The 25,287-nt window shown below is 43.5% G+C and overlaps 1 protein-coding gene and 1 long non-coding RNA gene across 3 annotated transcripts in view; one reads left to right on the plus strand and one right to left on the minus strand.

Annotated features, from left to right (window-relative positions):
• Positions 1-25,287, plus strand: part of LOC113182091 (uncharacterized) — a 511,795-nt gene that overhangs the window by 95,034 nt on the left and 391,474 nt on the right. The window lies entirely within an intron of this gene.
• On the minus strand, positions 9,282-24,956 carry Larp6 (La ribonucleoprotein 6, translational regulator). Of its 2 annotated transcripts, none has more exons than XM_026387804.2 (3): positions 24,682-24,956; positions 14,057-14,258; positions 9,282-10,846 (listed from the first exon to the last, which is right to left on the minus strand). In XM_026387804.2, exons 1-3 carry the CDS (start codon positions 24,879-24,881, stop codon positions 9,779-9,781), a joined length of 1,470 nt encoding a protein of 489 aa, XP_026243589.2. In that variant the 5' UTR covers positions 24,882-24,956; the 3' UTR covers positions 9,282-9,778. The 2 variants fall into 2 exon arrangements, with proteins under 2 accessions (XP_026243589.2, XP_026243587.2); XM_026387802.2 differs by having other exon boundaries at positions 14,057-14,261.

A 25,287-nucleotide genomic window follows, 5' to 3' on the forward strand; every position in this document is an offset into this window, starting at 1 on the left:
TACCTAGCAGACCCAAAAGGGTCTACAAAAAAACTACTAGAACTAATAAATGAATTCAGCAAAGTGGCAGGATATAAAATCAACAAGCATAAATCAAAGGCATTTCTGTATATCAGTGACAAAACTTCTGAAACAGAAATGAGGAAAAACACTCCATTCACAATATCCTCAAAAAAAATAAAATACTTGGGAATCAACCTAACAAAAGAGATGAAAGATTTATACAATGAAAACTACAGAACCCTAAAGAGAGAAGTAGAAGCAGATCTTAGAAGATGGGAAAATATACCCTGTTCATGGATAGGCAGAACTAATATCATCAAAATGGCGATATTACCAAAAGTTCTCTATAGGTTTAATGCAATGCCAATCAAAATCCCAATGGCATTTCTTGTAGAAATAGATAAAGCAATCATGAAATTCATATGGAAAAATAAAAGACCCAGAATAGCAAAAGCAATTCTAAGCAGGAAGGGTGAATCAGGAGGTATAGCGATACCAGATGTCAAACTATATTACAGAGCAATAGTAACAAAAACAGCATGGTACTGGTACCAAAACAGGCGGGTGGACCAATGGTACAGAATAGAGGACACAGAGACTAATCCACAAAGTTACAACTATCTTATATTTGATAAAGGGGCTAAAAGCATGCAATGGAGGAAGGATAGCATCTTCAACAAATGGTGTTGGGAAAACTGGAAATCCATATGCAACAAAATGAAACTGAATCCCCTCCTCTCTCCATGCACAAAAGTTAATTCAAAATGGATCAAGGAGCTTGATATCAAATCAGAGACTCTGCGTCTGATAGAAGAAAAAGTTGGCTCTGACCTACATATTTGGGGTCGGGCTCCAAGTTCCTTAATAGGATACCCATAGCACAAGAGTTAATAACAAGAATCAACAAATGGGACTTACTTTAACTAAAAAGTTTTTTCTCAGAAAGAGAAACAATAAGAGAGGTAAATAGGGAGCCTACATCATGGGAACAAATTTTTACTCCTCACACTTCAGATAGAGCCGTAATATCCAGAGTATACAAAGAACTGAAAAAATTAGACAATAAGTTAACAAATAACCCAATCAACAAATGGGCCAAGGACCTGAACAGACACTTCTCAGAGGAGGACATACAATCAATCAACAAGTACATGAAAAAATGCTCACCATCTCTAGCAGTCAGAGAAATGCAAATCAAAACCACCCTAAGATACCATCTCACTCCAGTAAGATTGGCAGCCATTATGAAGTCAGACAACAACAAGTGCTGGTGAGGATGTGGGGAAAAGGGTACTCTTGTACATTGCTGGTGGGACTGCAAATTGGTGCAGCCAATTTGGAAAGCAGTTTGGAGATTCCTGGGAAAGCTGGGAATGGCACCACCCTTTGACCCAGCTATTGCCCTTCTCAGACTATTCCCTGAAGACCTTAAAAGAGCGTACTACACAGATACTGCCACATCGATGTTCCTAGCAGCATAATTCACAATAGCTAGACTGTGGAACCAACCCAGATACCCTTCAATAGATGAATGGATTAAAAAATGTGGCATTTATACACCATGGAATATTACGCACCACTAAAAAATGACAAAATCATGGAATTTGCAGGGAAATGGATGGCACTAGAGCAGATTATGCTAAGTGAAGCTAGCCAATCCCTAAAAAACAAATGCCAAATGTCTTCTTTGATATAATGAGAGCAACTAAGAACAGAGCAGGGAGGAAGAGCAGGAGGAAAAGATTAACATTAAACAGAGACATGAGGTGGGAGGGAAAGGGAGAGAAAAGGGATATTGCATGGAAATGGAAGGAGACCCTCATTGTTATACAAAATTACATATAAGAGGTTGTGAGGGGAATGGGAAAATAAACAAGGAGAGAAATGAATTACAGTAGATGGGGTAGAGAGAGAAGATGGGAGGGGAGGGGAGGGGGGATAGTTGAGGATAGGAAAGGTAGCAGAATACAACAGTCACTAATATGGCATTATGTAAAAATGTGGATGTGTAACCGATGTGATTCTGCAATCTGTATTTGGGGTAAAATTGGGAGTTTATAACCCACTTGAATCTAATGTATGAAATATGATATGTCAAGAGCTTTGTAATGTTTTGAACAACCAATTAAAAAAATGAATAACACTTGATGCATATTCTAAAGAAATCATAATGCAAAAATAAACCACCCGGTGATGAACAAAATTTCAGTGAAAACAGGATTGGTGTGATGATTTTTCCTTTACCGTGGGTTCTATTACGCTGCACTGTGATCCGGACCCTGAAGAAAGTCCTGATCTAATAGCCGTTTTACAGAAAACAGAGGTTTGGAAGAATAAATCCAGTGTGGGAGGGACCATAGGACGATGACCAAATAAATTGCAAGAGAAAAAAAGCAAACAAACCTGGGGTGCTAGGGCCATAGTTACACAGCTGTGTTCATTTTATGGAATTTTCCAATAGTCTGTTATAAAGCAATAAAAATATTTTTTTTTAAAGATGAAAGAAAAAGTTCCTAAATTCAGTTACTAAAACAAGGTGATTGGATTATGGGGTGTTTATGGGATCTTATTTTTAATGTTGTTTTATAATGTTTAGTCAGCATTTTCTAGTTAGTTATTTGTTACATAATTAATGTTAAAATGTCAAGTCCTATTACCTTGTCATATAATTAATAATTTTATAATAGATACATTTTAATAAATTAAAAATTTATTTTTAAACAATTTTGTCTTTAATTAAATGAATTCTGATTTACTAGTTTTTCCTCTTAAGACCCCTGAAATCACAACCACAAACAGGATAAAAAACAATTCAAGTTATTAAGGAGATACACTGAAATAGGTATGGGGTGAAATGAATGAAGTTTGGGATTTGTTTAAAAATATTTTAGACAAAACAGAGAGTAAAAGGAACCAATGGAGTAAATGTGAGAAAAATTGATAACTGTTGAATCTGGGGTACATATTAGAATTCATTGTACTCTCTACTTTTGTATTTGCTTGCAGGCAAGGAGACGGTGACATCACTGACTGACGTGGGAAGTCAAGAGGAGAAGCAGGTGGGCACATGTGTGGAGGCAGCGGGTGGCAGACAAGGTGGTATTTTGGACGTGTTCTGAGTGAGGATGTTCTGCCAGCACTTCAAGGGGAACGAAGACACGTGAGGAACGAGAGATGGGTGAGCGAGAAATGAAAGACAGAGACCAGGCAGAGATACACACCAGAGTTCATTTGTCAGAGCTGACAAGTAAAGGCCATCTCTCTATAGTGGAGAGAGGCAAAGCAGGCTTGAGTTCTGGGACTTTTATGGAGCCGGCTCAGGAATCAGAGCCTGGTGGGTCCCAATGTGGCCAGTTAGGGGTTGGATTGGGATGAGGGAGTGGTGAAGCCTTTCTCAGAAACACCCAAGTGAAACTTTTTCCTTAAAATGGCAGCTGTCACTTAAGATGGTCCAGATGCTAAGGACCTTATAGTAATAAAAATTTTTAGATGGCTCTTTCCCCTGCTGTTTCCTGCTCTTACCATGGAACAAGAATCCAATGAACTATCAACACCTTTTATCTCATATGATTTCTCAAACAGGTGATGTTGAAGTTGATGGATAGTTTATTTTTTATACTATTTTAAAAATAAGATCTCAGTGCAGCTCCTCTTTTGGTCTCAAAGGAATCCCAGCTCTTCACAGAGGGGTCTCCACTCTTTTCTCCAAGGATAGATGGCAAGATTTGGATGGATGCAGAGACTAAATCCCCTCCAGGGATTCCTCACCATCATTTTATGACCCCCCCAATCTGTTCTGGTGCCTGTCTGCAAAGGCTGCAGAGCCCAGCACTTTAATTTGGTCTGCTGCTAAGTTCCCTGTGAAGTTGTCAATTTCAAAGTTTTACAGACTCCATTTTCCTTAAATTGTTTTAAGACTCTACCCAAATACAGATGTCGAACTCTATAATGTAGCTACCAGCTGCTAATCACTTCTCCATGTCAAAGTCAGCCTCTCCATTTTGTGAAGGGATGTACAACTGAGAAAAAAACAAAAACAAAAACAAGATTTTTGCCCCCAAATCTTAGCTCCTCAAAAGTATTAACCCAGTTAATACTTAACATCTCTTAACATCTCTCTTGTATTTAAAAATGAAAACGCTTGTCTATCCCATTTATAGGTTCTTGTTGGCAGGTTTGTAGACTCGTGGTGTTATAAAGATAATTTTTGGGTAAAGAAAACATTTGTTTGTGTCTATCTGCTCTTCACTGTACTCTGCCTCATGGCAAACTTAAGATGACGTATTAGAGACTGAAGAACACTGTGGTAATTGAATTCACCTGTCAGGCTGGCCCACCAGAATGTATTCCAGACATTTCAAGGTGGAACTGTCACTCATTTCACACAGGAGAAAGGCAGCAAGGGAGTTTCCTGGGTCCTGGCTTCTGAAGATCCCAAAGTTCCTTGGCTTCCACCCTATTAAACAAGTTCCCCATCCAACCCCGGAGCTCACTCTTCAGATTTTTCAGGGGTTCTGAGCTCAGGAGTCACCATCCCAGACTTTGTTATGCATTATATGCTTTTCTACTCCTTATGATGAGACCTGCAGAGGTTCCATGGTGTAGTTCAGGGCCAAAGCTTTTCAGGACAAGGGGAAGCTGCCAACCAATGCTGAATCACGGAGCCCTTAGAATCTAGATGCTCACAAGAGGGTCTTCTTAGATATTTGAAAACACTAAATTTTTATGACACTTTACAATATTTTTAAAGATAGAAAAGAAGTCGTTATTCAGTATCCACCCAATAAATAAATCCTGAGCTCTTGCCGAGGGCCAGATACTATGTGTTGACATACATTGTCCCTTCCACGTGGCTCAAATGGAAGCAAAGAAATGGAGCATAAGCAATTGAGTATAACACAAAGTGACGAGTGCTCTAGATAAGTCTTTCCCATCCTTTTGACTTAGAAGGAGTTTATATCTGACAGTTTTAGTGACACCATATCTTTTAGGGCAATTTCTTTATGCTAGGATGGTTTGCTTTCCACAAATTACCCCTTTAATCCTTACAAGACCATTGGTGTTGTGAGCATGCTTATGCTCATATTGCAGGCAAGGGAACTGAGGTTTAAAGAAGAGGGGCATGTCTTGTCATCTGCCAAATGACAAGGCTGCAATTTAAACTAGGGTTTTTGTTATTCTCAACCACAGGCGTGTACTCTCAGTGGTGCGTCCTGGCTGTGATCCTCTTGGAGGCTATATTTAAGTTTGGACACTAGAGGGCGCTGAGATAGCAGAATGGTGGGAGTCATTTGCCTTGGGCTACCTCTGGACAACAAATTGATCTTCCTAAGTGCATCTTTGAAGGTGGGTTAACTACTAGTGCAGTGTTGAGAAGGCGAGTGTGAACCTACTGCAATCTCCAGTTACAGATAAAGGCAAGGATCATAGGATTCATCTTTCCTCCAAAACACTTTAGCCCCCTGCTTCTTTCACCCTTGGTATTGCTCCACAATATTTGTGGAGTTTAATTGAATGTCTGTGTATAGTCACAAGGCACATGGGTACCTTGCTTCTGCTTGTCTTACAGCTGATTCCAAATCAGAGGTAATGTGCAAACAGCTGCATATATAGAAATTGGTCTAAATGAAGGTAGCTGGTTTGCCCATGGCCGTTATACACACACCAGATGAGCACCCTCCCGCTCCATATCCCATTTATTCTAGCTCCCAGACCACTGAGTGGCTGGCAAACCTCATCCCCACTGACCAAGTCACAGAGAGCTAATCCTGAGGCTTTATAAGGATGCTTTATAAGGATGAAGTACTAAGTCTGTAGTCTTCGGGATTATTTTTCCATGAAGAAGTGAGCACACACCAAGATCTGTGTTGGTATTGAGAATAAGTTGACATTTATTGCTGCTTCAATCCTTTCCTCCTCGAACCTTTGCTGCTAGTCTCTGAGTTTTTTTCAACATGTTTACAGCTTACAAGGAGCTGTGTATGTGAATGAAAATTACTGGAAAAAGCTACTTCATGTTTTAGGGAAAAGCATTTAAAAATAATCAATAAATAATGTGTCTTCAAAAAATACTTGTTCACATGTTTCAGTCTTGTGTGGCAGAAACCAAACAGAGCTGTTTTCAACCCAGCCACACCCTGGAGTGATGCAAGAGTAAATGAGACACAGACATGGACATGTTTCGGTTATGACTCTGGCCTGACAGTTCAGGATATTGCCCTACACTCCAAAAGGATGTGGACCCACTGAGTAATATTCAGAGGGTCTTCTCCACAAGATGCACAGCATGTCAGGGGATACAGGGCAGTTTGTCTCTTTTTTCCCCTTATGTACAGAAAGAGGTGGCCAGTATTTTTTTTGTTGTTGTTGTTGTTGTTTTAGAGAAGTTATGTGACCAGAATTCTATTTTAGTAAGATGAATAAGGTGGTATGATGGGAAGAATTAAGGAGGGCTGGACAGGCAGACCTTAGGAGAAGTGTGAGTGGGACAAGTCAAGCCCTCAGGGAGGAGGAAGCAGGTATAAAATATTTCAGAGCAAGAATCAATAACTCCGGCTTCTTGTGTGAATGTGAGAGAGCCGGAAACAGAAGGTATAAACATGGCAGCTTCACAGTCTTTGAGTATTTACCATGTGCAAGCTTTTCAGATATCAACTCACCTAATCCTAACAAACCATAGAAGGTAGAAATTATTATTCACCTTTTCTGGGAAAGAAAACAAGGCACAAAGAGGCTAAGCCATTTGTCAACAGCCAATAGGATTTAAACCCAGGCAGGCGAACCCCAGAGCCTGTGTTCTCCACATTTTTTACACAGTCTCTTTTCCAGTCTGGGTGGCTCAGGAGATGGTGACATCAATGACTGACATGGGAAGTCAAGAGGAGAAGCAGGTGGGCTCATATGTGGAGGCAGGGGGTGGCAGACAAGGTGGTATTTTGGACGTGTTCTGAGTGAGGATGTTCTGCCAGCACTTCAAGGGGAGATGTCCAGCAGGCTTCATGTCCCAGTGCAGAGAGGGAGCTGGTTTTCATTAAAAAGAATGAAACATCTGTAAAAATACTGTTGGCCGGATTTCCCAGTCAAGCTGTTCAAGAAAGGCTTCATGCTAGCAAACAGGAAGACCATGCTGCAGTTGAAGCTTTGGCCCAGAGACTTAGAAAGAGCAGGTTTGTCAACAAGGTGCCCCTGGACTACTATAAGCACCACATGGAGAAGTCTACAGAAAAGACCAGGACCAAGCCCTGAAAGAGGACAAAGGAACCAATGTCCCTAAGTCTCCCGTCCTCATTGCAATGGGCCAGAGCTTCTATTGCTGACTGCCTATTACAATCCTGGAGGGAGCCTCAACCCAGAACCTGTTAAATCAGAACATCTTAGGGTGAGCTCTCCAGGTGATTCTAGCATGAAGCTAGGGTGAAAACCCACATGGAGAGAAGGAGGAAGGTTTGTCTTTGGAGGAGATAATCAGAGAGCAGAATGAGTAATGACCAACATCTGCAAAGTGCTTTTTAGGTACTTTCTCTCCCAGTTCATAAAGCACTTTGCCCATAGGTGGGTGTTATTTAAGGAACATCTGATTGTTAGCCACTGATTGGATGGGGAAAACATGAATCAAAGAGAGAGATTACTTGCTCAAGGTCAAACAATTATTCACTAGAAAAGCCACAACTAGAGTTCAGTTCTGCTGACTCAAAATTCAGGGCTCTTTGATAACACCACCCAGGACAATACCACAGAGGAAAGGCCAAGTTCATCCATCTTCATATATAAAGGTGAAGGTGTAGGTACTTTAAAAAGTAATCATGCTCCATGGGAACTTATCTAAAATAGAGCTGCAGTGTGTGTGTTAGAACAGAAAAGGGTGGAACAGCATGGATGAGACCACTCTGGGAAGCACTGGGAAGCCCAGATGGCCTGGTGGTCCTGGAGCAGCTGGTGGATCAGGCAGGGACAGTGGGAACAGAGGTAGGGGGTGAGACACAGGGAGGAGGCTGGAGGGGGCTGCCACTCACTGCAGGCCTGGGGTCCAGACACAAGCCCTTGGGCTACCTACAGCAGGTAGTAGTGGGAAGGGAAAATCTTAAAAACTCCTGGAGGCACTTACCAGTTGGCAGGAATTCTTCTGACCCTCAAGGGACATATCATCCTACTAACCGGATAATAATTGCCTGCTCTTGATACAGAACTGTATAATTTAAAATGTACTTCTTTATATTCAATGGCTTCTTCCATTTTCACAATTTCTCGGCAGCTTCCTGTGTAAAACTGATATAAATCCTGTATGAGGTCTAACAAAATGCCTAGCACGACATGGGAGGGCACTCAGCAAATCCTAGCACCTTTGGTTTGCAACTTGTGAATTTGGATGGTGAGACTCCCAATGTCGAGAACCATCTGGTGCCTAAGAGTGTGAGCTCCAGAGCCCCACTAACTCCACTGAGTTGGTTACCCACATGAAGTCTGTTTCTTTGCATATAAAAGAGAGAGATAATACCTGGACCTTTGTCATGTGGCTGTTGGGAGGACTAAATTAGATCATGCATGGAAAGTTCTTAGTATAGTTCCAGGCAAATAATCGCTGTCCAATACTTATCCACAAGTTCTATTAAAACCCTAAAATAGTAGATGGAAAGTCAACACTGGAATTGAGGCCAGTGCTCTTTCTGCTACTCCCAGATGATAATGGACATTAACCCATGTGAGAAGGGAAAGGCTGCAGTTACAGAGGGCCAACTGCATTCCAGAGATAGGCATCCTGACGAAGCACTTCCCAGGGAAATGAGGAGGCTCAAGGGGTTAGTACATTCCCAAGGTCACAAATAGAGTCAAACTGACACCTCCAGACCCACAACCTTGGTCTACACCAATGGTCCTCACTCTAAGCATATAACAGAATCACCTGGAGTCTTGTCAAAACCCACATTCCAGGTTCTTGTCCCAGAGTGTCTTGTTCAGAAGGCTTGGGCAGGACAGAGAATCTGCATTTTAACAAGTTCCAGGTGATGTCATTGTTGCTGGTTTAGGACCCTACCTAGAGAAACATCATGACATGCTAAGCTTCCTGCTCAGTGAGATTCACTGTGATGGGAGAACTCTCACCTGCGGGAGCTCCGAGGAGAGCTCGGGGCTGCCCTGGGGTACACTGAAAACATGTATCCCTGCTGAGCTTTTCAGGGCCTCACGGCACAACACCCACAACCTTTTCAGATGGGAACAATTTTTGTCAGGCACCATCTATGACTTCAGAGTCAACACTCCAGTGGGTGTTTAATTATTTATTCACTTGACAGGGAACATACATTTGGTCCTACAAGACACCATGCTATAAGTTTATCTATTTGCCATTAAACAACAAGACTCACCTTGGCTCTTAGGAAGCCCTAGTATGGCCTACCAAGGACAGCTCCATCACTGCAGGGTGGTGGTGGGGAAACAGTCTCCAAAATGGGACCTGTTAGACATTCTCCAGGCACCCTCTGTCCCACAGCCTTTCAGAGCCAACACACACACACACACACACACACACACACACACACACACACATCAGGCACTATCCAAATAATGGCCATGCTGGGACAAATGGGTGATACGAACTAGAAGATGATCTCAAAACCATAGGGTACCAGACAATTTATATGCCTTACAAATATATAAATTAAGAGGTCTACATGTATACAAAAATCTTGCAAAGAGGACTGAATTCCATTCTATGTCATGCCAGGTATTTGTCAGAACCTTGAAAACACATGGAGCTGGTATTAAAAATAGAAGGCATTTATACACAGGCCCTGCTCCTCTCATGTCCACCATGAAATCCTCTGGTGTCATCAGGGCCCCTGGGCAGCCTCAGCACCCCCACAGGTAACCCATCTGCAGTCTGCATCTTCCGAGACAACAGGGGACTTGCCCCAGGACTTCTTTCCTGTGTCCCCATCTCAGCTTGGCGGCGCCTCCGAACCCAGGGGCTGCCAGAGGGTGTGACGCTACTGTCAGAGGAGTAATCCATGCACTTGCGGAAGATCTCGGGACTGGTGCTCGCGTGCAGCCTACCTTCCTCAGCCAGTGGGGACTTTCTGGAAACACCTTTGCGTTGGGCCAAGGGGCTGCTCCAAGGACTTGAGCACGGGGAGGCATTGGGGCTCAGAAAGAGATTCTGGTGGCCAGAGGGGCTGAGCTTGTTGGTGACCACATGCCGTCGGCCAGCCATAGGAGATGCGGGATTGCTCTCAGGGTCAGAGGAGCTGTTGGCAGAAGACTCGTCCCCCATGTATTGAAGCTCCTCCACCCTCTTGTTCAGGGACCTGTTCAGGTGGGTGCTGGCAGAGGGCTCCTCATCATGGTTCTTATCTTTGGAAGGTTTCTTTTTGGGTGGTTTCATACCGATCAGGACAGCTTTCATGTTTTCTTTCCCCTGAGATTCTGTGATCATAAATTCGTGGGCTTTGATAGCTGCTTCTACCTCCTCAAACTCCACAATAGCGCACTCTTGGGTCCCCACCTGGCTGTAACGGCTGCTGATCCTCCGGATATCAGGGGGCAGCTCTCTTCCAGGTTTGAGGATCCTCACTGATGAAATGACTCCAAAAGTCCCAAAGAGCTTGAGAAGATTTTCCATCACCTTCTCCTGCACTCTTCCATTCTTCTGGGGGGTGGCCAGAGCCCACAGCTTGGAGGATAAGTGTAGATCATAGACCAGGAGCATCTTGCTGGGAAGGTTCTCATTTGGAAACAGTGGGACGGGGGTGGTCCTCCTCACCTTCCGATGGTCCTCATTCAACTCAAGGGTCACTGAATACTTCAAGGCATGTGCTGTGGTTCTCCAGTCCCGTGTGAGATGCTTCACCTAAAAAACATACAGCAAATCTGAAATGGTACCTAATGTCCTTGTCTACATTTAAGCATGCTGAATTCCCTTCCTTCTCTCCCTCATGCCTGTAATACTAATATCTAGACTCATACCTGACTGCGTGGGCACTCAAATATCTGATGAATGGAAACACTTTCTACATCTGCAGACGAGGGCAGCACAGTTCAGAGCTGTCCAACAGGACACTCCATGACAGTGGAAATATTTAATTCTGCACAAGTGTCTAGGTTAAACCTGTAGGTTGGATCAAGGCTGTTGTATATATAGATCTAAGGCTCACCTCCACCTGGCAACAAGACCTCAACAGTCAGCCTCTTAGTGCCTCAACTTCCTCATCTGTAAATTGGAAATGTTAGTAGTGTCTACCCCATACAGGTGTCATGAAGATTGAATGAATAAAAATACACATTTACACATAAAGACGCACACCATTACATGTAAAATTTAGACTAGTGCCTTGCTCCCAGAGAATATTCAATAATCATGTGCTGTTTTTATTTCAAATTTTAGGTGCTATTGTTTTGATAGGACTTGGAGATTGTGACATTCAAACCCTTCTCTGAAGTCGTATTTCTGCATTTGATACAGAGAAGGTTCCAAAAGATCTTCTCTATTTCTCTGCAATATCTCTGGAAAATGACATGGACTGCTTCAATTGGGACTTAAATCCAGCTTAAGCCTCTTAAAGAATGATGAAATAATCCCTCCCTCCCCCTCCCTTGATGGAAATTGTGCATATTGATGTTGCAGTATATGAAAGCTATATTTATATTGTAAAATAGTAATTTTCTAGAGGCCCACTTCCGGTGAAGGGAAAGCCAGGGAGAATGAATCATCCCAAAGAAACAGTGAAGGTGGGTGGGGTAGGTGACCTGAGCCAAGAGTGGCGAAATCAGAGTCCTCTGAGGCCAGGCCAGTGAAGCTGCTCTGCAAAGGAATCGGGAACTCCAGGTGCCCCTAAGCCTACAGCAGAAACTTCATGGAAATCAAGGAAGGAAGGCTCACTTAACTGGGTGGGACAGGGAGACCTTGGGACAACCTGAAAATGGACAGGCTCTGGACTGAGAGCACTGTCCACTCTACAATGTTCCTCTGGAGGAAATGGCCAGACTTAGGCTTATGGTGTAGGAATCACAAATCATCTACACACAGAATCAGTGGGCTGATCACTGTGACATGGGCCAAGGAGAAGCAGGCTTAGGTGTGAAGAAGATGATTGCTGGTCATGGTGACGTTGCGGGAAAGCCAGGCAATGGCTCTATTGGGGTGAGACATGGTGGAACCTTTTCAAAAAACTGATAGGGAGGGTACCCTTCAGAGAGAAGAAGCAACTGCCTCCTAAGCCTGAAGTCTGAGTAAGGAGTACTTGGGGGAAGGCAAATGCTGCCTTACTCAGAGGGCTGAGAAGTTTGTGGAAGACCACATCCTAAGGAGGGAGAAGCAGGCTCTGGCAGAACCACGGGCCTCAGAACTCACGGGCAGCACGGTCCTCTAGGAAAGCTCTGTTAGAGTCTGAGCATCCTAGGCCTGTGTACTGACCTGTTACTAGGAGTGTCCAGGTGCCACCTTAGAAAAGGAACCAGGCAGCTTCTACCCTTGTGCAATTTCTAGAAGAACTCTACAAGATTTTCAGAAACTTTGTAATTTTCTTATGTTTACAACCTTTGTCACATGCTTCCCATTATGATTAGCAGGAAACCCTTTGAATGAATAGGGTGTTCGTTTTTATTTAAGGGGTGTTAGGGCATCTGTCTGTATTCTGTAGCTGATTTTCAACAGAGAAGAACATTCCTGAATAGATCCACAAGTGGAAGCTTAAAAAGGAAAGAAAAACAGGCTGGCTCTTGAGGTCCCTGGGGAGCACTAAAGGAATGTGCAGGGCAGTTCTACTGGAGGCTTCATTCTGGGATCCCTGGCAGACATTTTTCATGGGAGAGCTCTCTCACTGTTCTCTGGACATGCGATTCCTTTCCCCTTCTCCTGTCCCCTGACAACTCCTGCTCATCCTCCAAGATCCTATCCCAATCTCACACCCCTGCGGAGCGTTCTCGATTCTCCAAGCAGGGTTACTTGCTCTGATCCACTAATTCCTAGCAATACTTTCTTCAGTCTTTTGTAGAATGGGTTCTGTGGTAAAATGCCACAGGTCTCTCTTCTTTATTGAATGGTGAGCTTCTCAAGGGCAGAAAGAATACCATATTCATCTTTTTTAAAAAAAAAATTTTTGTAGTTGTTGATAGACAGATGCTTTTATTTTATTCATTTATTTTTATGTGGTGCTGAGGATCAAACCCAGTGCCTCACACATGCAAGAGTTCTACCACTCAGCCCCAGCCCCCAAATTCATCTTGTACCTCCTGTATACATAATATGGCACTCAGCAAATAGAAAGAATGATAAAGGAATAAAGAAGAGATAGAGATAGATAGATAGATAGAGAAGAGCACACTTGTGGGTGAGGCAGAGAAGGGCTCTAAGGAGCAAAGCTCCTCCCCAGTGCTCTCTGACAAAGCGCACAGGCAACTTGGCTGGGACCCACTTGTTACACAGCCCATTATGCAACGGGCCGTGTGATTCTTTTCCATTCTAGTAAATACACTTCCCCCAAGGGAAACAGAGTTCTTATTCCAACTGGGCTGTCAACTCCCCGAGAAGCAGGGAGTTCAGAGCCCAAATGCTGGAGTAGGCACAACAGGGACAAGCAGTCTGCTGCTCAGTTTCAGCAGTTCTCTGTGGTATAGGTGAGGACCTTGCCATCACACTGGAGTCTTGGAGAGGCTCAGCTCCCTGGTTCTGGGTGCTCACTCTCTCCCTTTTTATATTCAACTTGAGAAATGAAAAGCCTAGATTTTGTGTCATTCTAGGCTCTGGATATCTGTTAAGGCCTTCAAGTGCCCCTGTCCTGGTGCAGCAACCTCCTGGGCACTCAACTATGAACAAGTCCCAGTGTTTCATAACTGGACAGCTGAGACTTGGCCCAACACCCAGGACCCTTTTCATAGTGTGCAAGTATATTGTTAATAATGACCCTAAATCCATTCTGTTCATCATTTTTCTAATGCCTCAGAGTTAATAAAAAAATGGCTAGTCAACAGGGTTCTAGAGAGGCTAAAAAAAAAAAAAGTGATTGCCACAACCCCCAGCACCCTTGAGATCCCAGAAGTGGCTTCCGAGGATCCACCTCACCTTCTTAAAGGAGGTGAGCAGCTTGACGCTCACGTAGCCCAACTTGTTCCTCCTCACGTGCTTCAGCAGGAAGGCATCCTTCTCCAGGTTTTCATCAGAAAAGTAGAATTCGATCTGATCCACCAGTTTCTTGATGAGCTCCTCATCTGGGGGCTTCCACTCCTGCTCCAGGTCCTCGTTCTCGCCCCCACTCGTAGTGGTGCTGCTGAGGCCAGAAGGAGACACTGAATCAGGGGTGGAACTGGGCCCTATAACCACCATTCCTAGGTGAAGTCCTAGCCCAGAAGCTCAGAAGTGGATCTTATTTGGAGATGGGGTCAAGGCCCCAGTAGAGACGAGGTCATAGTGGAGTAGAATGGACCCCTGATTCAGTACGACTGGGGTCCTTATTAAAAGGGCAGATACGGACTCTGAAGCACACAGGGAATGTCACGTGCAGGTGGAGCAGAGGTGGAGGTAATGCAGCAGAAACCAACATCAGCACAAGCTGCTCTTGGAAGCTGGGGGAAAGCTTGGAACAGACCCTTCCCCAGCACTTTGGAGAGGAAGCACAGCTCTACGGACACCTTGGCTTCAGACTCTGGACGTCCAGAACCACGAGACAACACATGCCTGCTGTTCTAGGCCACCCAGTTGGGGGCTCTTTGTCATGGAGGCCCTAGGAACCGGGACTAGGTTATGCCCTAACTGCGTTCCTCAGAGGCACTGAGTGAACTAGACTCCTCATGTAGCCATAAAAGGTTGGGTTTTGTCTCCAAACACCTAAAAAAAAAAATCAAGCTTTTATCAAGTGTGGAGGATCATCATAATAACAACTCCCACTCCTGACATTCATGTGTGCTCTGCCATGGGCCGCAGGCTTTTCACACAGACTACTTGTTCTTCCCTCTTCACGGTGCCCACCCTCGAATCCAGTAGCTGGGAGACAGCGCAGCAGAGTAACTTGGTCCTGTCACAAGATCCTCCCCACTGGTTATAAAGAGAAACTTGGTTTCTTAGCTCACTGGGGACATAATCTATTCCTTTGTAGCCATCTGCTCACTGTCTCTGAAGAATCCAGTTTGGATGTGACCCAAAGTAGAGTCAAGGACAGATGCTTTGGGGAATATGTACCATAGAAATGAGAGGAAAAAGAGGCGACCAAAAGACACACTGGCAGAAGAATCATAAAAGTCAAGTCACCTAAGCCCAGGAGGACAGAGAGCATCAAGAAGGTGGTCAACAGTGCCAGATCCTGTAGCAGGGCAAGAAGACCAAGATGGAGAAGAGGCACCTGAATGTGATAAACAAGCTCTTTGGCGATGTCCCAGGCACAGAACAGGTGGGCAGAGGAGGTGTGCCCCAGGGAGATCTGCACAAGCCTGGCTGGACAGACCTCCTCTTCTCCATCCAGTCTGAGACAGGTTCACCTTTGGTGAGGAAAGCAGACATAGCAGACCTGAGGAGAGCCAGGAGGCCCCAGCGTAGGCGCCAGTAGGGCTGAGAGAGCACACTGCCTTCTTCCTGGCACGTCTTACTTGTGGGAGTTGAGCTTTTACACAGCACTGACTGCTGTTATTTGGGAGTAGGATGTACTAGTGTGAGGGTCACTTTTGCTGTCCAGTTACCTCTGATAAATGAGGCATTTGTAGTAAGCTCAATCATTATACCAATATCCCCCGAGTCCACCTCAAACTCTCCACTCCCCCTCATCACCACCCCAGCCTGACCCTGCTGATCTACTCACATCCTTATCAGCTGGACTCAGAATTCTCCATGTGTTTGTAGTTATTTTATCTGGCTTATTCTCCACCGATGTCCAAAATGAAAATTTGGGGTCACTTATATCCCCAAATCCCTTCTTTAATTTTTAAATTTTTATTTTTCAATCTTCCATGAGCCTTCTATTTGTTTTAAATGATACATTTAACATGATTTCTTATTCCATCAATCTTTGTTTTTCAATTATTCTTCACCATACACACGTGCATACTATTGGCCTAGCTTTTCCTCTACCACTCCCTCCATGTCCAACCCTCCAAATTCAATCAGATGTACCTTTATTTCATTTTGCTGTGGTTCATAATATTTCATTCTATTCTCTAATATTCCATGTTTTGTCTACAGATACTAAAAATTAAAAGTTCATCCATTTTATTTTATTATTATTATTATTATCATTTTATTTTTCCCTTAAGGGAAAAATAATTTACTAAAATTGTATTTCTCTTCTTAAAGTCCTATTAGTTAACTGCATCTGAACTAATCTTTTACATGTACCTTTTCTCTCGTGTTATCCATCTTTGCCTTTGTCTTTGATTTACATGCTAAGAGATTTCATGGTATTATCTTTTGACTTTTCCTAATGAATTTTAAAATTTCAATATTTATTTAGTCTCTAAGAACTCTTTTTGGCCTTCGGATTGTTCCCTTTTAAGAGCACCTTGTTCTTTTTTTGTTCACGCAGTGGCTTAAATTATCTCAGGATACTAATTGAAGCATGAATCTTTTAAACTTGTTTGTTTCTAACACCATCAACTCTGTGTCCTCCAGAGTCAGTTCTTCCATTTAACTTTCATGCCACTGATAGCCATCATGTGATTAGTAAGCAATTCATTTTTTCTGCATTTAAAATCTTCAATAAACTATTTTCAAAAAATTATTTTAGAACACTTTTAGATTTATAAAAGAGCTATAAAAATAGTACACATAGGTTCCCATATACCCCACGTTAGGCTTGCCTATCACTAACATCTTACATTAGTATGGTATGTTTATTACCATTAATGAACTGATAATTCTACATTATTATTAGCCAAAGTCTATACTTTGTTCAGATTTTAAACTTTTTACTTATGAGATTCTATCCAGGATAATATATTACGTTTAGTTGTCAGGTCTCCGTGGGCTCCCCGGGCTGTGAGTTCTCTGACTTTTCTTGTTTTTGATGATCATGCAGGCATTGCAAAGTACTGATTAGCTATTTATAGAATGTCCCTCAATTGGGATTTCTATGATGTTTTTGTCAGGATTAGATTAGGGTCACAGGATTTGGGGAGAAGGACCATAGAGGTAAAGTTCCATGCTCAGCTACATCATATTAGAGTACAAAGTATCAATCAAACTTAGTAACAGTGGGTAGTAACCTTGGTCACCGGTCTGATGTGCTTTATCTACAGCAAAATTACTCCTTTTCTTTCTATACTATATTCTTTGGCAGAAAAATCACAACATACAGCCTCCACGTAAGGAAAGGGAGTCAAGCTCCACAGCTATTAATTTTGAAGAATGAACGTCCAGGTTGCCTTTTCTTGGCAGGGTGGGTGGTTTTATGCTCCTATTGAATTTGTTTTTCTAGGTGGCCCTCTGTATTTCATGGGTAGGGCATGCCAAGTGGCAGGCTTCTCTTTAGGGTGAATAGGCAAGGACTCATTCAGTTGGGGTCCTCTACCTAAAAGAAGGTTTACTCTGCAGCTACCAGCTACCAGTTTTACCTTAACATCAGTACATTCAATTCCTTTAGAAAAGAGTCTTCTTTCTTTTCTCCTCCTTGAAAGTAAATGATATGTTGCCTGCTACTTTTCATTGGCAGGCAGAGAGGCTGGGAAATGGTTCTAAAGGAAGAATTTAAATCACCTCTCAGATATTTGCATCCCTTTTTATTCTTGCATCTTTCATATATTTCCCAACCAGAGCCTTTCTAGAGTTCTGACTTCCCACCTCCCACCTCCTCTCGTGTTGTATTTTTGGGCTACAGCCGCCTCCATTATGTGCCATGTTACATATTTTAAAGGACAGCTGTTTACTTTACTTCACTGCTTTACTTTAACAATAATAATAATAGTAGTAGTACTAATAATAAAAGGTTTTCTATTACCTACTAGATGAAATCTAAAGTCCTTAGCTTCATATTCAGATCCTTTTAGAATCTGGCTGTACCTAGCTTCCACACTTTCCATCTATCTGCTTTCAGATCCTCTGCTCCAAGCAATTAGAAAGATCACAGTTCCCTGTGTCACAAATTACCCAGACTCTCTGCCTTGGTGTGTTGTTCCCATCTCTGTGAATGCCTTGTCCTCTGTGAATAGTTGTATTGTGGCTACTTGGTGCATATCTTATTAGCACCGTGAACCCTAAGTTGAGGGTAGGATTCATATTGCCTCCTTCCATTCTACAACCATTTCAGAGCCTTTCACATAGTAGGAATTTTAAAAGAATCAACAAGATAAAACAAATAGTTGTTGTAGGAGTAAATCATACCTACCAGGGTTCTTGGAGGAAGGAAGCACAGTTACTGGTAAATACGTACTTTACAGGTTTTCAAAAAGACTTCAAAAAGCTTTATACCTAAGTATTGGTTTTTCTTTTTTTAAAAAAAATACATAAATGGGAATGATTATGAAATCTTCCTGTTATTACTATATGTCTGCTAGAAATGGACACAAAGAATAGAAGAGGATACACAAAACAGGTAACTGGGTTCCATGGATCAGTGCTAAAATATTCATTATATTTGTAAATGATTTGGAAAAACAAAAATGATTTGTAGCATAACACTTCTAAAGATTTCATGTTAAACTGGGTATGTTGATTGATTCAAATGAAAATGGTGGGATAATGAGATCCTCACTGACTTGTGACCTAGGAAAGATTTCTTGAACTTATGTCTATCCTATCACATGGTCTAATACAGTATTTGGCCACTAAGAACAGGAAAATGATGGTTAGCAACAAGGATATTGAACACAAAGGAGAAATATCATTTATGAAAAACACTAGGGTTCAGACCCATCTGTGTGAAGTTTCTTTTGACTCACTTCTAGAATAAGATAACGAATCAGAAATGGTCCAAAAGAGCAATCAAGTTGATAATGCAATATAAAAACAAGAGGGCAGATTCAAAAGGTAAAGGTTCTGGAATGGAGGTGTACTTCAGTGATGGAGCACTTGCCTAGCATGTACAAGACTCTGGGTTCATCCTCAGCACCACAAAAACCAAAACCAAAAAACTAAGCCTCTTCAGTGAGACAGGCTGAAAACATTCAGGTATGTTCTCAACTTCGGAAAAGGCATCACAGGAACAATCACATTAGATGCCACTAACAGAGTCCACATTCTGTTTGGGTGGCCCGAAAGTTCTCCCATCAAAGAAAACTTCCTTTCTAACCATGTCTTCAGCCATGCTGCTCCAACCTAGTCCCTGGGTCCTGAAAAGGAGTATAACTGGTGAATGCCTTTACAAAACTAAATAATGGTTTGTCGTAGGGAGTAGAGATGATGTCTGTAAAGCTCTTAGTTTCACATTTGGCATAAATTGGCATTAATAAATGGAGACTTTTATGGTCATGACCCAGAGCAGGTAAAATGTAGCCCATGCAATGTCCCTGAAACATTTCAGAGAGGAGGAAACCTAGATGATTGTGTTTGCTAAATGAAAAGCTGTTGTATTCAGTGGGTTTTATAATTCATAGTAATGCTTAGTATTATAAATTTGATTCATTTTGACATATTATAAAGACAGAGCAAAATAAGAAAATGCATTAATGTCATTAGGAATCAAGATTATCAGTGTAAACAATAAAATAAGAAAATAGCAAAAACACTGCAGTGTTTAATTTGAATAGGAATTACCAATATAAATTTATCTTTCAAAAGCAAATATTTTTTATCCTTGTTGCATTGAAAAACCATAAAAGCAATTATACCCTAGTAGAAATTAGCACTTTTATTCCAGATCTTGGTTCCTAAACACTTTCTCACTAGTATTTGAAAAACTATGCATTTCTGTAGAAATGGCTGGATTCCATGCTTGGAGTAGGAAAATAAAAATCAAGGCTGAGGGCTGGGGATGTGGCTCAAGCGGTAGCACGCTCACCTGGCAGCACAGGTTCGATCCTCAGCACCACATACAAACAAAGATGTTGTGTCTGCCAAAAACTAAAAAATAAATATTAAAAATTCTCTCTCACTCTCTCTCACCTCTCTCTTAAAAAAAAAAAATCAAGGCTGAAATATCTTTTATCCCAAAGCAAGGAAGTGCTCAAAGACTAATGAACATGTTGCTAAGGGATGCACTAAAAACAGTGTGAGGGGACTCCCGGAGCTACATTATAGACACTTTGAACATCAAGAATAACGATCATAGCTCATTATTGAAAAGTAAGCAAATAAAAATCCATGCATGAGAAAGGAAGTGAGTTCAAACTTGAGGGAGACCACTCATTTTAAGTATTTGTTGTGATTGTTACACCAACTGCTCTCTTTAAAAATTGGTAATTAAGGGAGAATTATTTTTTCCTTAACCCTTGATCAATCCAGATTATGAGGCAACTCTCTTTTTTACATAAGAATGTTAACCAATCAAGTTACAAAGAATGGCAAAATTAGAAAATTACCAATTAGTAATTGCCAGTGAAGCAATGGACCCAGGTGAGGATCATGAATGGAAGCTAACACCATCAGGTGAAGGTGACGGGTAAAAGAATAGTAAAAAAAAAAGACTAGGTAACTTAGAAATGCAGGTAAGTTGCTAGAAGCATGCAACCTACCACGACCAAGTTATAAAGAAACTGAAAATTTAAACAGATCAATAACAAGTAGGGAAACTGAATCAGTAATCAAAACTCTCCCATCAAAGAAAAGAGCAGGATGTGATGACTTCACTGCTAAATTCTACCAAACAAGAACAAATACCAGTCATTTTTAAGCAGTTCCAAAGAATTGAAGAGGAGGGAATCCTTCCAAACTCATTTTACCAGGCCAGTATTACCCTTGTATTAGAGCCAGACAAGAGCACTACAAGAAAAGAAGTTTACAGTTACCTATGATGAACACAGATGCAAAAAACTTTGGCAAAAGAATAGCAAACTGAACTTAACAGCATATGAAAAGGATCATTTGTCAGTCTTGGTGGCAAATGCCTATAGTCTAAGCTACTCAAGAGGCTAAGGCAGGAGGATCAATTAAGCTCAGGAGTTTGAGAACTACCTGAGTAACATAGCAAGACCACTATGTCTTTTTATGAATAGATAAATAAAAGGATTGTTTACAATGATCAAGAGGGATTTATCTCTGGGATAGAGGGATGGTTCAACATACACAAATCAATAAGTTTGATACGTGGAACTAACAAAATGGACAAATTAACAAATTATTCGTAATTACAAAGGGAAAAAAACATACGGGTATAATGGAGAAACTGCCTTACCGAAACAGTCAAATTGAGCATTACTAATGGTGGAATACCTCCTGAGGTGAAGTTTCACACATAGCCTATGAAGTATTGTTGCCAGAATGTTTCATCTGGATTGACTCCAACGCTTAGCCCTAACTTTCAGTTTATAAGAAGCACATACATGGTACAAAGGAGCAAGTTCAATGAAACTATGAGGTTGTAATCAGACCAATCCAATAAGTAAGACACTCAGTAAGACGTCTGGCCTCTTCTGTCCAAAATAATAAAGCATCAGGGGGGAAAAAGAGGTTGGAATGTTCTAGATTGAAAGATCCTAGAGCAACATAATGGCCAAATGCCTCAACCTGGATTGGCTGGGTTCTAATTTGAGGATAAAAAGTAACATCTGTAAAAGACAATTGTGGGATAACTGGGGGAATCCTTGAAATGTGGAATTTGGCTATTAGATGATCTCAGTGATTATATAAGGGAATTATTGTTAATTTTCTTAGCTAGAATAATTGTGTGTTGATTTTACAGGAAATGTCATTATGAAGTGTTACAAAACAAAATATTCAGGGTATAAATCTTGTGTACAACGTACTTTCAAATGGTTCAGGGGAAACCACACACATTATATATGCATCAAAAATGTGGTAAAATAGCAGGGCACAGTGGCACATGCCTGTAATCCCAGTGGCTTGGGAGGCTGAGGCAAGAGGATCGTGAGTTCAAAGCCAGCCTCAGCCAAAGCAAGGTGCTAAGCAACTCAGTAAGACCCTGTCTCTAAATAAAATACAAAATAGGGCTGGGGATGAGTGATTGAGTGCCCCTGAGTTCAATACCCAATACCACCTCCCCACAAAATACGGCAAAATAATAACAACTGTTAAACTTAAATGGGTGGGTAAATGAATGCTCGAGTACTATTCTTTCATATTTTCCTTATTTGAAAGTTTTATGTTAATAAAGTTAAAATAAAAGATATTTTTAAATGAATGAGACAGGAGGAGAAGACTAATGAACATTTAGAAGTTATGAAGATTTTTTTTATTGTGCATTTATCCCTTGTTTCCCTGGGATAAGCCAGCTGTTAGGCTAGGGTCTAGATATGAAGAGGTGTGGGACAGGCAACTGCCTTCAAGGAGTTTCTTGTCTAAGGGAAGGAAGACATATGGTTTTCAATCAGGATGAAGTGAGTTTAGTGACAGAGACACACATTCATTCAGCAAGAGTTCACTGTGTGTCTACTACATGCCAGGTGCTGTGCTAAGTACTGAAGGTATAGTAAGAAAAAGGCAAGCATGATCCCTGGATTCACAGAGCTCACATCCTGTGGAGGAGACAGAAGTATGGAATTACAAGTGTTAGGTCTAAAATGTATAGAACACTATAGCAACTCTGAGGAGAAGAAACAAACCCAGCTCGGGAGGGATTTTGGGGGGAAGGCAGGGAAGTTCGACTGACAAATCAATCAATCAGAGGATCTAGAGGTGGGAGAGCAGAGGCACGCAGACAAGGAAACAGGCTCCCATGTTCAGGGAACTAGAAGCAAATGAGGTACTGCAAGAGCATGAAACAAGACAGGCCGGGAAGAAAGCCACGGGTTGAGGGGATCATGTAGGTGGGTGCAACATTTTGAACAAGCAGATTTTGGAATCTGGGCTTTCTCCTATAGGCGCCGGGAGCAGAGAACATTCACACAGGGCGGTGGCTGCTGACACACCAGACTGGGTCCAAACTGGGGACAGCATTTATCCAGTTCTTGGCTGCATCTCCTCAAGCCCTGGATGCCTGCCTGCTGGGTTCTGTCAGCTCCACTACCCTCAGGAACCCCAGAGATTTTTCTGGGGTCAACTCTAAGCCGGTGGGCAGCAGGAACTGCTTCACACTGAACACTTCATGAGCCTCAAGCCAATGGAGCTGGGAAAGAAAAAGGACAGCTCTGGAGGGAGAGTGTGAGGGGTGAGGCAAGAGGCCCACCCCTGTTTGAGGACCAGTTTCTCCTAGACCTCCATAGAGGATCTTTCAAAGCTCAGAAAATAAGCAGGGCTTTAATCCTGGCTAATTTAATTTCCAAGATAGGCCCAGCTTTATTTGTCCACAGGCAGGAGAAAAATAACATCAGAAGGATAAACCACTCAGAGCTATTTTACATGACCTCTGAAGTTCTGTGAGGAGGTGGCTGCTTCTCAAGACTCTGAGTTGTCAGTTACTGCAGTTTCATCATTTTTATGCCCTCAGTACTAAGCACAGAGTTGCATGAATCAGGCTTTTTAGTATATAAAGTGCTGATAGATCTCCTGTGTCATATGTTGTGGTACAGTTTTCCTGTCCTAAATGGTGGGGCTCGACTTTTCTCTTCCGTTAGCTGTCTCCTCTGGTCTGCCCTGAATCTCTGGGTTCCTAAGTCCAGACCCTTTTAACTGGGGAATGGATCTGGTCCCAGTATCCTTACACCCAGTCTTCAGTATTCTCCCAGTGAAGTAAATATGCCTGCCAAGGATGATCCTGCAGAGCCTTAACAGCTGAAAGCCTGTTCAGAGTCTCAGAGGAAAGAGGGTTCTTACAAATGCCTCTTGGCATTTCCTAGAATTTGCAAGTTCTGTTATTATCCTCATCATTCCTGTGGATACTCCATACTGTATCTCCTTTCAACAGCAGGACCAAACAATCACAGTTCTGAAGGACCTGGGCATTAGTGGACACAGCCAAAGGTATCTGGCTGAGGACAAAGCTCAGGAGCCAGGGGCAAGGTTAGACAGGTGCCATACCATACCAGCTCCAAGCCATCTATCAACCAGGAACCCCACCCCCACCGTCCCAGGCAGCAAGATGATGTTGCAGGCAGAGAAGTCAGGAGGGACGCCTATGTGAAACTGGGGATTCCCGGGGTGGGGGGCGGCGGGTGCAGGGGTGGTATAGATACAGCAGGGAAACCTCAAATCAGGGCAAGAGGTCTCTCCAACTATGAAATCACGGCTCCTGGAAGTCCCATCAGCAAGTGTCAGCTGCGCCCGGCCTGCTCCCACCCTAAGGCGATGATGGCAACGAAGGATCCCAAAGGACCACTCTCAAGGGGAGGTGGTCCAGCCTCAGGGGTGAAGGCTAGGCTGTTGGGAGAGCTTTAGGGAGGGGTCTTTGGGGAGACCACACGGAGGGGACGTCTCCTCCAGAACAGGGGATGGCTAGGCTGGCCCATGTAGGTCCGCCTCCTGGATCCCAGAGCATCCCCACGTCCAGGCCCCTCCGATGCCCGCCGCCAGCTCCGGGAGCCTTACCGGGTTAAGAAGCTGCGGAGTGGGGAACAGACGGCCGCCAAAAGCCAGTTCTGACTCAGTGGGACAACCCGGAGCCGCTTCCCCGTTGGCGGGGCTGACTCAACCCCTCTACCAGTGGAGCAGCAGCGCGCTGTCGGCTACCCCGACTCGCGTTTTCGCCTCGGGGTCCCCCTCCGCAGGCCCGCGCCTACCTGTGCCCGCGGCTCGGCTCCTCCTCGCTAGCACTGCCCCAGCCGGGGCTGAGGTAGCGGGCCAGGTCCCCTGCGCTCCGCGTCTCCGCCCCCTCCTCCTCGTCTTCTAGCTCCTCCACGTCCTCGGCCTCCTGGATGGCGACGCGGATCTGCACAGTCGTCTCGGGTCCGGGCAGAGCCTCCTCGCCGGGCTGGGCCATGGCTGGCGGGCGCGCGGGCACTGCGACACCGCCGGGGTCTCCGCACCGCGAGGCCCGGCCAGCCGGGCGGCGGCAACTGCGATTACCCGGCCCGGGCGGCTCGAGTGCAGCCGCGGTTCGGCCCAGGGGAGGGACCGGGGGTCGCCGCGGCCCGCCCCACGCCGCTGCCGCCGGCACCGCCCCGACCGCTAGCGGAGCGCCGCGCAGGCGGGGCCGCGGAGGGGGACTTCCTGCGCTCTCCCGCAGCGGCCTGTGGGGGAACGCGCCTTTGGCCCCTGGACCCTTTCAAGCTCCGTCCTCCTGCGGTAGGCAGGGCCCCAGCCCAGAGAAGGTGCCACGACTCCCCTCTTCTCGCCTCTCCTTCACCCTTCACCGCGGCCTGCGTCGGGAAGGGCGCAGCGCATCT

Source organism: Urocitellus parryii, chromosome 6, assembly GCF_045843805.1.
Source record: "Urocitellus parryii isolate mUroPar1 chromosome 6, mUroPar1.hap1, whole genome shotgun sequence".
Lineage (NCBI taxonomy): Eukaryota > Metazoa > Chordata > Mammalia > Rodentia > Sciuridae > Urocitellus > Urocitellus parryii.

What these genes read in the sequence shown, in the direction of transcription:
- Larp6 (XM_026387802.2), bottom strand. Translation starts at nt 24,881, where the DNA reads ATGGCCCAGCCCGGCGAGGAGGCTCTGCCCGGACCCGAGACGACTGTG. An exon ending in GAGCCGAGCCGCGGGCACAG is followed by an intron (nt 14,262 to 24,681) that starts GTAGGCGCGGGC and finishes TTCTGGCCTCAG; the next exon opens with CAGCACCACTACGAGTGGGG. An exon ending in TGCTCACCTCCTTTAAGAAG is followed by an intron (nt 10,847 to 14,056) that starts GTGAGGTGGATC and finishes TATGTTTTTTAG; the next exon opens with GTGAAGCATCTCACACGGGA.